Source organism: Typopeltis vanoorti, chromosome 11 (genome assembly GCF_054136105.1).
Source record: "Typopeltis vanoorti isolate ZY-2024b chromosome 11, IOZ_Tvanoo_1.0, whole genome shotgun sequence".
NCBI lineage: Eukaryota > Metazoa > Arthropoda > Arachnida > Uropygi > Thelyphonidae > Typopeltis > Typopeltis vanoorti.
Genome location: NC_143559.1, coordinates 139,621,635 through 139,638,909, shown reverse-complemented (window position 1 = coordinate 139,638,909; position 17,275 = coordinate 139,621,635). Strand labels below are relative to the sequence as shown.

The following is a 17,275-nucleotide window of genomic DNA, read 5'->3' as shown; positions in this document are numbered from 1 at the left end:
ATGATGCCATCACGCTCCTGATTCGAAACCGAGAAGAGAGTATCCGCACAACAGATGCAAGAAGGTGTAAATTTTGTTGTTGTTGTTGTCACTTTTTTTCTTCCGATTGAAAAGGTTGCGCAATCCCTAGGACGACAGGGCGCGCATCCTTCGGCTGGAAACGCTCTTCGTGCCAATTTTAGATATCGTCTAAGAAGCAAGGAACATTTACAATTTTTCAGCTGATGGCGAATTATCTGCTTGTAGGGGTATTGATTTGATTTTACAAAACAAACAAACAGACCGAGCGCATTACGCCTGCAATTAATCCACATTCAGTTATGTTAGGATTTGCCTATTTCGTAACCAAATGTGTAAACCGAGAAATTAACCAATTTCGAAGCATTCAGTTAGTGATGCTCTCATTTGCATATTACACGTGTGGAGATTTATCTTGTTCTTCAGTGCGCTCATTACGCTCCGGATGAGCTCTTCAGTTTTACATATAATATCATTTAGCGTATAATTTGGGGGGTCGGATTAAAAGGTAATGTGATGCAATGAATTTTATTTGTATTTGTAATTACATTGAAAATATTTTTTTTAATTTGAAAAAAATATACAATAAAGGTATTACATGTCGCAGCATTGGCTTGATGAATACTTGGGGGAGGGGGATAATAATCTGAGTGCCAATAGCAATGAAATAGAAGCTCGAAATACCAATTTCATCACATTCCTTTAGCTATATAACAGGAAATCCGTGACGTAGATGGTTTGTTTGTCCACAGACTCAATTTGCACGTTTTCAAGGGTTCTCGTTATTCGTCTTGTCAAACAGTCAGAATCATTTTTGCTCTTGCAGGAATCTGCTGTCATTTCGGATGATCCCAAAGAGCAAGTCGGGTGTGCGGCCAAAATTCAGTTCAAGAAAATGGACATTTAATGCGTGTTTTAATAACGGTCTAATATTTTATTGCATTCAAGCGAATTGGGTTGTTGTTTTGATCCTCCTGTTAGAGAGGATGACTTGGAGAGTTCAGTCCCTTTCCACTCATCGCTTCAGCTGATAGAGATTAGAAAAGCGGCGCTTTTTTTTTTTGAAACTCTCCAATCGAAAATAGAGTGGAAGCTAACACGAGTCCATTTATAAACAGCTGCAGGTCTCGTCGGAAGGAATGGTTGGTGCCTGCAGGCGGAAAGTCTGACTATTCCTTCTGAGAAGAAGTAGACCTCGTGCGACGATGACGAAACGATTAATGATATGTTAGCTGGCAAATCTTTAAATGAAGAAAATGTTTGTAATACGTTTCGAGAACCGTTTCATCTTACGAGTGAACAAGCATATGAGATCTCTACGAAGTGTCGTAACTGACCTGGAGTTAGCAGCGATTGAATCGTTCACTACAACACTTGTAGAGTATTGTACTGCCAGCAAGTGCTCCTTAAGTATGATCTTTCCCTTTAAAGGGAAAAAAAGTTCATGATCTGTGCGCTTGTCCCGAGATGCCTTTTCTCGTCATCCGAGTCCTGCTCGAAAAAAGAGTACAAGAAGTTGTTCTTCACATTGGACTGGATTTGAACTTTTCAAGCAACAAGCGACGAACGTTCTTGAATAAACATGAACGCTTCCACTTTGAAAATAAGCCTTTCAACTGAACATGATCACGTGCGATGGAGTCTCTCACGCTGTGCAAACAAAACACGAAGGAAATTTAACGCTCTTAAAAGAAAAGCGATCGACAGAATAAAAGAAAACTAACGCGTCGAACCAATGAAACAGTTGCATTTCGTCTCAAGGTCTGAACAGCAGGAAGGGGTCCACCCACCACTTGCAGCAAAAGCGTTTACGAGAACTTCGAGCAGTTTGCTGCTCTTCAAATCGCTGAAAGAAATGTGAGGATCTGAATGCCCACTCACTTCGGATGTCCCTCATCAGAAATACGAATCGCAAACGAGTATTAAAGAAGAAGCAAAATAAGACATTTTGTCAACAGTTATTCATTTCTTTGTTTCATTCACTCGAGCGCTCCCTTCCTTCCCCTCCCCTCCACTCCACGAGAAATTTTCCGCAGAAATAGAAAGGGACGAAATTCTCATTAACGGACTAGTGTGCCCTGTGATTTATTTATTTATTTATTTATTTATTTTTGGAAAACTGGTGTACTCTCTGGCAGTTGAGGATTTTTCATGTTTAGAATAAAAGTATGGAGTGGAAAATTTATTAAAAACATCTAATCGGAACTCAACTGAAGGAACTTCCGTTACGGGTCAACACTTCAGTGTGATGCACAACAAGTCGTCCAACTCCACTCCAATCCAACTAGGGCTTCTCGAATGGCGGCTCGCAGCCTACTTCCGACCTGCCAGGTTGTTTTAAGTGGGCTCCCAGTTAGTATCTGAAGCTTATGAAATCAAGGGAAAAAAGCTTAATAAATGTGAATTCGTTTTGTTTCATAAAAGTTTTTAATTTGCCGTCAAATCGAGAACAGCAACGTTTGCAGTAATTACCGATAATATCAACGGAGATGAACTGAATCTCTTCCTTCAGCTGATGGCTGCTATTCATAATTCACTGTAAATGTGCGAAATGCAATTATTTCTCAACGCAGAGGAGCTTTTGAAAAATTCAGTCTTTGAATACCTGAAAGGTTTTAAAAATAATGCGAATGAAACAAAACGAATTGTGATGGGTTTATTTACGATTTTACGCGAAGTGTGCAATATAAGTACGCGCCTCTTCTAATATTTTTTGGTATTTAATTAATTTTATGCAAAAGTGTCACTTCAGTTTTTTATTTTATTATTATTTTTTTTTTTATTCATTCGCAATTATATCCGAAAGCGTCACTTTGGTGAGCCAATCGTCAGTGATGATTGGCCACCAAATATTCAGCAGTCAAGGCTAATGGCCCTTTACTTAATTTAACTGAGAGACCCTGCTGTAGTATTTTCAGGTGAATGTGGAAAATGAAAACGAAATATGAGTGATGTATTTTAGAAAGAAACCACATGAAAAAGCAGAGAAGAGATTGAAATCATTAAGTTAAGATCATTGATATGGATTTAGATGTTAGTGAGACCATTCAAGGCTGTGTGATGAGATGTAAGTTGATGACGATTTTTAAGATAACTACGGTAAAATATTTTGAAAAAAAAAAGCTTTTTTACGTAACCAAAAAGAGTTGCATACTCTTCAGGTTTTTCAATGGTCTTAAATGGACATCAGTCATTTTTAAGGTGTTTTTTAACTTGCCTAATTATGGAGACGAATTTCCTGCATATGGACGACCTGCAGAAAACTCATCGCCAAAGAATTAACCGTCAGACCCCAACTAATGGATCGAGTCTCAAAACTCACAATTCATCGAAATCTTAAATCATCGAGTAAACAGTTGAATTATTTAAAGGATATTTTTATATTCAAGAAAGAGTGATTGACCGATTTCAGCACGATTTACATCATGAGGGTGTTCTCAACTGCTGCAACGCGTGTCCTTTAATTATGTGGGAATGTTTGGGGGAAAAAGTGTTTTTTTTTCTTGTTCTCGTGGGTTTTCTGGTTGCGAACGACTTTGTTTATAATTCACAATTAAATACTGCTTTTTACAGAAGTACTTCTCACAATGAATGGAAGTTAAGAATGGACGAATTATCAGGTTGCCTACGAAACAGACAGACCGATTGGACGAATAATAGAGAATAATAATATGAAAAAAAATGAAGAAAGTAGTCGTTGAGATCCTCGATGACGCAATCACCTGATCTACATCTCAGGCAACCTTCGAAGATTTTAAAGGGAATATTGAAACACTTTTTAATGAAATAAGCGTTTCTGCGAACGATGAAAACAAATTCGTCGAACGTTATCGGAGTTTTGAGATTTTTTTTCTCCTGTGAAATTAGCATTCGGTGAATCGTTTAAAACAAAGGATTTTCGTGAAACCTCACACCGGCGTCTACAACTGTGTCCCTCACAAACAGAGGCAAAGCTCTTACACACGAACATCCGATTCCTTTCCGTATCACTGGGAAATTATTTTCCTTTACCTCCATTATATATATATTCTATGTTTATCTTCTTCATAAATCCTCCCAGTTTTTTCTTCCTCATGTTAGGTTTGAATTTGTCTTTGATTAATTTATCAACCCATATTTCGAGCAACTGAGAAACTTTCTTCCCATTCGCTGGATGTCTGTGAAGACTGAGTCTCCCTTCCAATCGCTGGAAAATCCTTTCTAAATTCACTCCTGAATTTATTTCAGCGATTAATTAAATTTTTATGACTGTAAAATGGGTAAAATCGGAAGGTTGCTTCTTTCTTCATAGGCTTCTACGCTAAATACAGTCACAAGCGTATTCAATATATTCAATATTCAATAACTAACACTATGCTGCTGCTGCTTCATAGGGTTCGACATTCTTATAACGAGTGCAGCAAATAGGCAAAACTCAGAGGAGGTTCACCACCTAATGAAAGTAAGAGGGGACTCACCTAGCCGCGAAGAACACCGAGAGATCCTTCTTTAACCGCAGATACATGTACGGGATGATGGTTTCGTGCACATGACCTTCGATGGCATTCTGGAAGAAGATGTCGGGAGTCCAGATGTCCTTCTTCCATTCCAAGTTCAGAATCACTTCGCTGCTGTGCTCCATCGACTTCGGAAATTTTAGACGACTGTCCACCCACTTTTTATACAGGAAGAAGTCGGCCACGTAGGACTGAAAGAAAAAAAAACACTCCTGTTACTCTTCTCGCCATGTTTCGCGTTTGATATATTTGAAAATTTCGAAAATAAAAATACACAATCTTGGTGTCCAACTGGGTTTCTTCAGCTGTGAAAGATTTCTGATCTTCCTCCACACCGAGCGTGAAGTGCTCGAAATAACGTACGAACCAAATTAAAAACCGAAGTAAATTTAACATCCCTTCTTAATCCTTTAAACGTTCACTCGAGTTGCTCTCGGGGAAGCACTGCAAAGCAGCGTCAGAACTTTCGTTTTCTATCTCTCGTAGGATTTCGACTTGTTCTGCATTCGAGTCTCAGTAGCTCAGTCGGTATAAACGAAGCTCTTTATTTAGAAGGACCTGGGTTCGATTTCCGGATTCCTGTCAGTGACGTGAAGAACCTTTAAGTAATCTCTTTCGACTAAGGGTGAATTAGCCGGTCTCATACGGAGGTGTCCCTCCGTATTTATTCACCCGGAAACTCCGGTTTTTAGTCCCTCAGAACAGGCAAACCTCCCCGGTGAAGACACACGGATTACAGTCATGAATACGTCCCAGCCATATGCTGGTTGCGAGCCCGGATAAAAATGGGGGGTTGGGGAAAGCAATGGTGAACTACCCTGTAAAAAGATCTGCTCCAGGAATACTTAGTCACCTGCTAAAGTCACCTACTGTCGGAAAACGACTGAAAGGGAAAATCAGTCAGTCAGTTCTGCATTGTTGAATAAACGAAACGGGAAGCAGCCACTGACTTACTTAAAGCAGCGAAAGGCATTTCAGCTTAATTCGTTAATCGACGCCATTTAATTAGGAAAAAATAAGGAGGGAAAAAAACGAAATCTGGTTTTCTCCTTTCTCTTCCATTACACGTGCTGGCTGTCGTTTTCATGTCACCTGCAGATCGTTCCCGCAGTGACGCATTAGAACTAATTCCTCGGTGATCCTTCACCGCAATCGCTTCGTCTGCCCACACAAATCCCTGGAAGGATGGAGAGAGCTGAGCGCGGCGAATGATGGGTCAACAGGTGGCGGAGAATGATGCACGGGGAAGAAGCGGCTTTAAACTTTATTCATCATAAACAACAGAGATTCTATCTCTCTCTCTCATCATCCCCCCCCCCCTTCCTCCGGAATTCAACAAACACCCCTAATAATGTTCCCAAACCAGTTTGCTGCGCTAATCCCAGCTGGAAATAGAACTTCTTAACCATTCTCATTGATGAGCGATCCGCTAAAAGTTGCTGCCATAGCAACCAGCAGGCCCTTCATAGCCTCCGACAAAAAAGTGAAGCAGAACTTGGATTAACGGGGCAATCGAGTCCCTCTCGCAGATCACGTCATGAATATAAAACTGTCGATTTGGTTAATGAGCAAACTCGGTCAGCGACAACTGTTACGTGATACGATAGCAGTAACGTGCGCCTACCGTAATAAAATAAGTTCCGAACCTCTCGTGGGTGGTTTCACATAAAAAAGTGCATTCGCCCATCTCAATCCTGAGAAAAAGAATTTTTGCTTACACTGCCATCGATTTCGTTTAAAAAGTAATTGCGACAATTAATTCAAAACGAAAGCCGTCGCATTTACGCTGATTCATACGTCCTTAATAGGAAGGAAACTCATTTCACAGCTTGAAACGAACTTTGCTTTCAGGACTGTCCTTGTCGAGCTGAACAAACCAAAGTTCGCAGCAGATAAATAAAGGCAAAAGCAAGTAAAGGTAAAAAAACAGGTAGCTATCTTCTTAACGCCTACAATTCAGTCACAAGGTACTTCGCTGTGACGCTGCGAGCAGCAGCCAGATCCTTTTTGACTTACACTGATCACAGCAGCGGCAGCAACCCAGAAAGCAGTTTAGGTTAAGAATCAGACGCTGACTGGAAAGAAAGCCAATTGTCCACACCACACAGAGGCGGTAGAGCTGTTTCGTGCCACAACGTTGAGCTACGAAAGCAACCAAACCAAACTGTGTGGTTACATTTTTTGAAGCAACTTCAAACAAAAAATACCTCGGAGAACCGTCCTGAACAGACGTAATTCCTCCGATGCTACACGAAAAGAAGGCATCGCAGGAGTCTAGTGGATCCTCTATCGTTAATAATTGGAAAGGATCTTCGGTGTGAAGGCTGGCTTTGTCTTCTGACTGCTGTTCTTTTGGAGCGAGTTTGAGATGTATCGAGTCTCGATTTCGATGGCGAGATTTTATTCGAAATCCACAATTATGTTACGCTTTACGATCCACTCCCGCGATATTGTTTATGTTTAACTAATAATATGGATCCACTTTTCAGGAAGACGCAGCATCAGCAATGTTTACGCTCTCAGAACAGGATGTACAGTCGACGAGTGAAGCCGATAGGGTTGTTAAAGAAAAAGATGATGAATCAATATTTCTCATCTTTACACAGCCACGATGGTCTTCAGATTGTCACTGCAACCGAAGTAACAAAAACGGTTACTCTTGGGGGTTGCAGTAAGCAAGATGTTTGGCAGCAGCTTTCAGTGCAGTCCAGAGAAAGGTGGGTTTCTCATTTGACACATTTTTCGAATTTACAGGCCTTACGCATCTGAGAAACGAATACGAAAATGGGAACCACAAATTCGTGCGATGCACATCCTCAGCCGATTGTGTGTGTGTGTGTGTGTGTGTGTGTGTGTGTGTGTGTGTGTGTGTGTGTGTGTGTGTGTGTGTGTGTGTGTGTGTGTGTGTGTGTGTGTGTGTCCACATTGAGATTAGGTTAACTGGCATCCAATGCATCGCACGGCACACCTTAATTGAAACGAAGAACAGAGAGAAAGACACTCACCATTTCGGAGACATCCACGGAGCGGATATTCAGGATAGAGATTTTTACTGTGACTTTGGCCGGTCCTGTAAGTCAAAAAAAAAAAAGCAAGTCAAAATATGTGAGAGAAGGCAGGAAAAACCCCAAATGTGAAGTCTATGAATTATTAGGGCACTTACACAGAACGTTAAAGACCAAAAATTAATTACCCCCCCCCCCGTCAATTGCGCTTATGCAACACACACACACACACACACACACACACACACACACAGATTAATACGAACAGAGAAGAAGTGAAGCGGGTGTCAACTGGTTGCTCGTGCTGCAGATGAGTTCGCTTTTTGAGCCGCGAGGAATGTTTTATTTGCTCCGATTTAGCTGTACGCATCGCGAAGTGTGCGTCGGATCTGCTTGTCCGATCCTGTCCATCCATTTCAAACCCCTCTATGGCTCTGCCTTCTGAAAAGGGGAAAAAAAGGAAGATATTTCTTTCCTTTTTTTCTTATTCCGCAAGTTGTTTTCCTCTCTCTCTCTCTCTCTCTCTCTCTCTCTCTCAGTGTTTTTCCGCTAAACGTGGTGTGATGAAATCCAATCTTGTGGTACAGGATGTTTTCATTTCGTTCAAATTCAGAATCAAATTGAAGCAGCAATTTTTATTGTGATAAAAGTGAGCTATTTTGTCATTTTGAAAAAAACGAAGCGTTTTTTGCCTCCTGTTAATTGTAGCATATGCGATGGATCTCAAGAATTTCAAGTTCCGGAGGATTTTAAAAGTTTGTAGTTAAAAATGCGATGAGGGGATGAAATAAAAGTTTCAAATGTTTATAGGGGACATTCTTCAAAAGGTGGTTATGAAATTAAAGTGGTGCGATTCACTCATCAAGACTGTAGTTTGTAGAATCGTGAGTGGCGCGTCACGTGACGATTGCAAATGGGAGAGTAAAACGATAAAACGAACAGAAAGAACTTCGCTAATATGGCTAACCACTAAGATCGTTGCTTGTTGCCGAGTGGCACTTTTTCCCACGTCACATGGAAAGAACCTCTATGATGGTGCTGTGGGGCTCGTGTATTGCATTTGTAAATTAGGGTGTGTTCTTCTGGCCGCTTTGCCTGATTTGAGGGATGAAAAACGCGAGTTTGAGGAAACAACCTTTGACCTCCGTATGAAACTGGCCAGCTGCAGGGTGCAGGAGAAACTATTAGCCATTAGGTCACAAAAGCAAGCTAGTGAAAGAGTTTTGAAAGGCAAATTATCGCAAGGTATGACCACTCTATTCTAGCTGCTTTAAATTGCCGTTTTTATTATATCCAGCGAACACATTGAACACGAAAGCAAGCTGCTCAAAGAGAGATTTGAAAAAGCAGAGAAAACTGAAAACACGTGAGTGTGCTTCGGATGTACTTCTCACACGATGAGAAAAATGTTGCGTTCTGTTTCCTTCTGCTTCAGAGAGCGCTTTAAAGTGGATGCAGCCACCGGAGCACAGAGGTTAGTTTCCCACGACTACGTGATTATGTCTGCTGTTGAACGATGGCAAACAGCGAAATTAAAATTGCTATTAAAACGGACAACCCTATCGCATATCCTTTGGAGAAACGAATTGCACTGAAGTGGTGAGTGCGAGTCCGATTTCGATTACCTACATAAGTAAAACTGGTGAAAACAGAACAATGTTTTGTAAGCACTTCGCAACTGCAATCCACCTGAGTAGTAGCGGTGGCGCTTTGAACAAGATCAAGATGTAGATAAGATAAGGAGAAGTGACGTCATTTGCTGATTAGATCAGTGACGTCATTGGGTGATTAGATAAGTGAGGCCATGAGTATGGAATCCTTGGGGACAATTTCCCTGGGGGACACATCTCGTTGTGACTTTTGGTCCGAGTAAGAATTCTGGGTAATTGATCGCGGATGGAATTGTGGGTGATGGTTAGAGATAAGATAAGGATATGTGACGTTATTGATTTTTGTTTATTTGCATGTCACATTGTTTCTTTTGGTTCAAACATGGAATTCTGGGTAATGGTCAGAGCGTGGAATTCAGGGATGTTCCGCTTTGTCAGTGACGTGAGGTGAGCCTTTGGTTTGAGTGTGGCATTATGGGTAATGATTAGAGATTGGAATTCTCTGAGGATATTTGGTCAAGCGTTGGGGTCTTTGGCTCGATTGTGAAACTATGGAAGAATATTTGTCTATCGCTGACAGCACGATTTTCCAATATAAGTGTATGTTATTTCGTTCCTATTATTGATTATTGGTATTTTTAGTTTAGCGTCAAGAGATGGCGCCAACATTGTTTCTTTTTTTCTTTACCTTCACCTTTTCTTGTCATTAGGTACGAGTTATACATTTTCTAAAATAATTAACTACTGGATATCAGTGGTGTACCCCCTACTCACCCCCTCAAACACACACACACACACACACACACACACACACACACACACACACACACACACACACACACACACACACACTCACTTTTTTTTCACGTTTTGTTGTCAATAGGTAGCAGTAGACATTTTTCTAAAATAGTTAATTACTGGAATATCTGTTTTCTCATTTTTGCATACATTCTCCTATTTGGTTCTTAGTGACAGAATTGTATTATTAAGGGATAAAATTATGGATTTACATATCAACTTCTAACCAGAATAAGTGGGTAAAAATCTGAAGTATTTTTTACATCCATAATTAAGCAGAAATCTTTGTTTCCAATAATCCTTATACATATATAACTCAACCAATATTATGATCTGTGCTGAAAATTCCTTTGTCACTAACTATAGACAGACAGCAATCGTATAACTGTCATTTTCAACATCATCATCATCATCAAATTCCTGATATATACTCTCGATGAGTGTACAGGATATGATAGTATTACATAAAAAAATTACATCATTACTAACTTCCTATCTACAATTTTCCTCCAAATCAGTCTGTTAAATGTCAAGACTCCAATATTATCAGATCTTATATTTCTATCGTCTAAGGCACTTTGTACCGTATCAATCCACCGATATCTTGGTCTTCCTCTGGGTCGTTTTCCTGCCAACCTGGCAGAGAACACTTCTTTTGCTAATCTTTCCTCTCCCATTCTATTTAAGTGACCATACCACCTGAGATTAGCTCTGCTAACGCATTCCTGGATGCCAACAATTCTTTCCTAATATCCTTGTTTTTAATAAGATATTGCCATTGATGCCATCTGTTCACGCCTATAATCTCTCTCATGATTCTCATATCTGCGGTCTCCAGTCTTTGGTCAAGTGTTTTACTTCTGACCCACCTCTCAGATCCATAAGTTAAAACTGGTTTGAACACTATTTTGTATTCAGCTAATTTAGTGTTCCGACTAATTTCTTTCTTATTCCATATGAATTTATTCAATTGACTTCCCACGATACCAGCTTTGCTGATTCTGTTGTCTATTTCTATATTTAATTTACCATCTTCAGTAAAAATCGTGCCAAAGTAGCTGAAATGTTTTACTTGTTCCACAGGTTCTCCATTCACAACACAGTTGACATTTTCAATGATTCTGCCTATTTTCATTGTCTTTGTCTTTTTATTGCTGACCTTCATACCGTATCTATTACAACAGCTATTCAATTTAGTCAGAGAATCTTGCAGACTTGTAGCGGATTTATTTAGAAGTATAACATCATCCGCATAAAGCAAAGAGCCGACATTAACATCGCCATTTTTGATATCATGTTTAATAACACTTTCCTTCATAATGTGATCCATATAGATAATGAATAACAGAGGGGATAATGCACATCCTTGTCTCACACCAGATTTAACATTAAACCATCTTCCTGTACTTCCTTCAATTCTAACTGCTGACTTACAACTCAAATACAGAACTAAGTATTGCTTGATATATTGCCAATTTGACACCATATAACTGTAACGTATTGAATAGCTTCTCTCTTGGCACCTTATCATATGCCTTTTCCAAATCGACAAAACTTAAATACAGATCTTTGTTATATTCCCATGCTTTCTCAACTATTTGTCGTAAAGTGAGGATCTGATCCTGGCAGCCTCTGTTTGGCCTGAATCCAGCTTGTTCTTCACCAAGCTTTTCTTCCACAATTCTTCTCAACCGTTTCTCAAGTATGCTTGCGTAGATTTTGCCAGGAACACTCAGTAGGGAAATACCTCTGTAATTCTCACATTCAGTTTTATTTCCCTTTTTATATATGGGTACCATGAGAGCTCTACTCCAATCATCGGGAATTCGTCCCTCTGTCCAGGCTTTCTGAACTATGCAGCGCAGCCACTGTAAGACTCTTATACCACCATACTTCAGCATTTCTGGTCGAATATCATCCACTCCTGCTGCCTTTCCACATTTCAAGCCTTTGATGGCTTTTTCTACTTCAAGTATGGATATGTATTCCTGCTTGCATGCCTGGTCAGTGTTTTCCACCACTGTGCTGTCATCACTGCTTGTTTCATTTAGCAGTTTTTCAAAGTAATTACTCCATACTTCAAGGATATCTTTTTCTACAGTTTTCATGTCACCTTTATCATCGCTAACTCCTTTTACAGCACTATTTCCTCTATTCCTGAGCTTCTTCAACAACCTCCAGAATATTTTGCCGCCTTCTTGATATTTATTTTCTATATTCTTGCCAAAGTCCTCCTATGATTTTTGTTTAGCTAGTTTTATACAGTATTTAGCATTCTTGCATTTGTCTCTATATTCTCTAAGAGCACAAGCTGACTTATTTGACAGGAACTTTTGATATCCTTTCTTCTTTTCCTTCACTGCCTCTTTAACTTCCTGTGTCCACCAGGGAGTTCTGATTTTTTTTATCCTTGCAGACAACCTCACCACATGCTTCACTGGCAGAATCAATCAATGTTTTCTTCAGAGTTTGCCACTGAATCTCCAAGGTTTGGTTCCTTTTCTCAAACTCTTTCATTTTTTCTTCAATAATCTTTGTGTATTTTAGTCTACAGTTCACATCTGAGAGCTGCTCAACTTTTATTCGCTTTAAAACTTTCTTACATGTTATTCATTTCAATATGAAATTCAATTTTATCCTGCTCAAGACTAAATAGTGATCACTTCCAATTTCAAATCCTCTGTACACTCTGGTGTCCTGCACCAGGGAGAAAACATCACTATCAACAATAACATAGTCAATGAGACTTTTCTTATTCCTAGCCTCTTCTCTCCATGTGAATTTGTGCACATTTTTATGTTGGAACATGGTGTTAGTAATAACCAGTCCATGTCCTGAGCAGAAATCCAAGAGATATTTGCCATTATTATTAGCTTTGCTCTCTTCTCCAAATTTTCCCAAAATATTTTTGTATGTCTGACAATCATTTCCTACTCTGCTATTTAGATCCCCAACAAGGACCAACTTTTCCTTTTTCATTGTGTCAGTTGCTTTTTCTAAAGCTTCATAAAATTCCTATACTTCTACCTTAGTAGAACCTTCTGTGGGACCATAGGCACAAATAAGTCTCATTGTCCAGTTCCCCATTCTCATATTTGCCCACATTACTCTACTTGAGACTGACTGCCATTCAAGAAGATTAGCCTTGTATTTCGTGTTGAATACTATGGCTACTCCTTCTTCTCCTTGATTGTCATTGCCTGAATATAACATTTTGTATTTATTGCTCAGAAAGATCTCACCAGTTTTGGTCTTTTTTGTTTCAGTCACCCCTATTATGTCGATCTGGTACTTATCTAATTCCTCAGCGAGCTCCATTTCTTTGTCATTCAGGCTTCTTACGTTGATAGTACCGATTTTTAACGCTGGTGATGTTGAGTTGGGGTTTGTTTTCAGATTTGTTCCAGTAGCTGACTTTTCGCTGTTCGCCCTGGTTCCCTGGCGAAAACAACGGGGGCCTTGTTTAACCGGGCGACGCCCCAGCCGGCATGAAATTTTGTCATGTTGTACCATCATTTTTTATTTTGGTTTAACCAATAAGAATACAATTTGGTCGGCTAAATCCCAAATTGTCAGCCCATCCTCGTTCGTTTAGTATCCAAGTAGATACCCAACAGGGTGCACCACGAGAAGGTGAGGATTGGACATTAGGTCAGAAGCCCTGGTCGGTTCTCCGCCCGCATTCCTTTAAAGGCTATGTGGAGATCTTCTCTCAGTTATACAGCTTTGACCCTTAAGCACCCCACTGTCATTTTCTAGATCTTAAATATTCATTACTTTTTCCTCGTGAAATGTTAACTTCTTTTTACCATAAATAAACAGAATTGCATTAAGGTATAAAATATTGGATTTATAGAACAACTTCTAAACAGAATACCTGAGTAAAACATTTCTGTGATGTTACTAAAATGTGGAAAAAACACCAACGACACAAACGTTTTTCATAGAAGTTTACAAATGCATATTTTCTTTTGCTGAAATATTATTTACAAGTATATTCACAGAGAATACTTGGTAACATGTAATTACCTACAAATATTTCACAAGATTTAGCTTTCACTCTTAACATTTTCCAATGGATTTAATAAAGAAAATGTTCGTTACTCACTGTTTCTTGTTATATTACATCAAAATAACTGGTCATCTAAAAGAATCTCAAGATCAGATATCGCAGGAAGCACAGCATATCACAGCAAAGCAATAACACCACACCAAATGTCTCCACACATTTTATATGGTGTTAGTCTCGAAACGACACTATTCCTGTTTATCGCTTCTGATAAACAGGAATAGTGTCACCAGATATACACAAGCAGTCTACGTATAGTGTTTGTAAATGTCCCAAAATAAAGAATCTTTATCGAATTGAATAATGCCTTGAAAGTCTAATTCGACCATCGCACAGTTCAGATCACCCGCTATTAATCTTCCCATCAGACAAATAGCTGGTAATTCAGTTTCCAAAAATAGTAAATGATTATCGATGTATATTTTTGGTGAAAATTGCTCTACCTCTTTGCAGCTAATAGAGAAAATTATACTTATAGCATTTCCTGTTTCTTCGGTCATTAGTTCACTATCTTGGCACTTGAGAATATTACAGTCTCCTATGTCCAATTCATACTCTGCTCTTCTTTGCAAGTATCCTAGGGTATTACTCCACCGGCGTCATAATCTTCCTCATGTGCTTCTAGATCACCACAACACGATATATGGATCTTCTAAAATAATAATCGGTTTCCAATCTTTAAGAGGTGTGTGGAGTGATTTGTCTCGTGCTATTTTCCTGAAGAAAGAAAATTTCAAAGGCTTTGGGACTCATTAGATTATTTACTGGACACACAACATACCACAACACAAGATGATTTCTGCCCTGTTTGAACGAATTGCAGTAACTGAAAAAATGGGCTCGAGAGATTTCCCTTATCGGATTGTTTACCCTGACCGTTTCCTTCAAAATGAAACATTCGCGCAGATGACTCACGGGCATGTTTTCGCATGCTTTTGGAAGTGAGAGTGAACTGATGTTATCCAACTTCATGATGTCACCCGGGGACAAAGCTTATTCATCTCTGGGGAATTTTTTCTGTAGTAAAATTGATGCGTACATTTATTATTTTTTAAAAACAAACAATACATATATCTTTGAGCAGTGTTATTAGCACAAAATGTTTTGTTGTTTCCAATAACATGAGTAATTGCACGCTGTATCTTCATGTTTGGTCAATGAGAAAGGGAACCAATGTCCCATTTCACTTGGTGATTTTATTTAATTAACCAAGAATTCTGTTTATTAACTTTTCAGGTAATTCATTCCAACTACAAATTGTTATCGCCATGGTATCTGACAATAATTGAATGGTTTTCTATTTTCCACTCCAATAAATAGTTATTTATTATTATTTCAACTGAATATTAGGTCTGGTACTATAGATGTCAATTCCTCTGTTACAACTTCCAAAGATTATACTTCAGACTCCCGTATTTTACTTTTGCATTTGTAAGTGGTGCAATTTTAGGAGTGCTATTTTAGGAGTGCTTCTTTCAGTTCCTGTTTTGTTATGGGTGGAAAATACATCATTTTTTGTTGATCGTTGGTAGTTTGTCTTTTTTGAGTTGTGTGATGTTGTTTGTGAAAGCATGGTTGAATGAGTCTGCTAGTTCCTCTTGGTTTGTCTCCTGACCGAAGCTTTTTGCAATAAAATCTTGTGCTGAAGTTTTCTTTTTTCGGGTTACTAATTCGTTGAGTGTAGCCCATGTTTGCTTAATGTTGTCGTTATATTCCATGAATTTTTGGAAGTAGTAGCGTCTTTTTGGCCTGCGAATTTTTGTTGTTAGTTTATTTCTTGTGTTTTTGTATAAGGTTTGTAAATGTGTGTTACTGGGTGACCTTTTAAGTTTTTTCCATAGATTTTCTTTTTCAGTAATACTATTTACAATGTCGTCATTTATCAATGGATTGTTGTCTGTTTGTCACCTCGTTTGTGTAGGTTTTGTTGCTTTTTTGTATATTTCTGTGAACTTTAGTTGAAAATTCTCGTATAATGTTACAGGATCGTTTATTTTAAGTAAGGAATTCCAGTCTGTATTTTTTACTTGGTTATCGACAATGCTCTTTGGTATGATCGAGTTTTGTCGACTTTTGTGTTGGTGGGAGGGGGGAAACGTAATAAAACGAAGTCGAGACAAAGTAGTGATCGGCAATTTTTACGTTAACTACTGAAGATTTATATGTATGAATGGGAGCCCGTATATTGATATGATCAATGCATGATTGTGTTAGTGAATTATTGAGTATTTCGTCTCTTGTTGGGGAGTTAATGGTTTGGTTTATGTTATGCTGACTTAGTATATCAAGATATATGTGTTAGTGGCTGAAGAAGCGTGGTCAAGAGTATTTTTGTTAATGTCTCCTATTAGGATGAGCCTGTGTGTTGTACGCGGTTCGATGCCGCTTAGCCATGTTTCTAACTCGTGAAGAAAACTGAGTGGATTATTATCCGGGGGTCTGTATATTGTGTATATTGTGTATTTGATACTATTGTGGCTATTTGTGAGTTCCAAAATTAGTGTTTCCGCATGTTCGAAATGAGTTTGTTTTTCTGTCACGTTGTATTTTTCTTTGATAAATGCCACAATGCCAGCTCCTCTTTTGTTTGGTCTGCATAAGTTGTAGGTTTGATAATTATTTATGTTGTATGCGTAAATTTCTGTGTCGTTTATTGCAACTTCGGTCAGTATTAGCGCATCTATGTTTATCATGGTATAATTGAGCTGTGTTATCAATGTAAGCCAGTGTTTTTTTATACTTCTTATCTTTGTGTGTATGTTAGTGAAGTTGGTGTTGGTGGAAATGTTGTCTGACCATTTCTTCAAAGAGTCAAAGACCTTGAAGTTTATGTTGTCTGACTGGATATGTTCTCCTATGTTTGAGATCTCCATTATATATTTTTAAATGAGTTCTAATCTTATTCTTAAGGATGTAGAGAGTTAGTGTTTTATATTGGTAGGCTGTGTAAGTCGGATTCACTTCTAATTAAGTATACTCGAGTGTTTTCATTCTTTCTCAAAAATATCTGGGAATTCTTTGTCCACAGGAACTTGTAGTTTTTCTCTGTTTTTGTCTTCCTTGCTTGGTGTAGAAGATTTTTGGAGTATGGAATCCAGTGTTCTGTTACATAGATCGGTGTTGGGAGTTTCTTATCAATAATAATAATAATAATAATAATAATAATAATAATAATAATAATAATAATAATAAATCTAGTGACCAAGGAATATATGGAAAAGATAAACAGGTATGGTATCATTCCGAGGCTAACACCGTATCAAATGTATGGATATGTGA

At 38.6% G+C, this 17,275-nt stretch overlaps 1 protein-coding gene across 1 annotated transcript in view; it reads right to left on the bottom strand.

Moving 5' to 3' along the window:
• LOC150102116 (glycine receptor subunit alpha-2-like) overlaps nt 1-17,275 on the bottom strand; it is a 74,077-nt gene that overhangs the window by 12,630 nt on the left and 44,172 nt on the right. Inside the window, exons 3-4 of the mRNA XM_090400794.1 lie at nt 7,520-7,584; nt 4,476-4,705 (exon numbers count right to left, since the gene is read on the bottom strand). Coding sequence (XP_090256920.1) covers nt 4,476-4,705; nt 7,520-7,584 — 295 coding nt within the window. The remainder of the gene's footprint in view (nt 1-4,475; nt 4,706-7,519; nt 7,585-17,275) is intronic.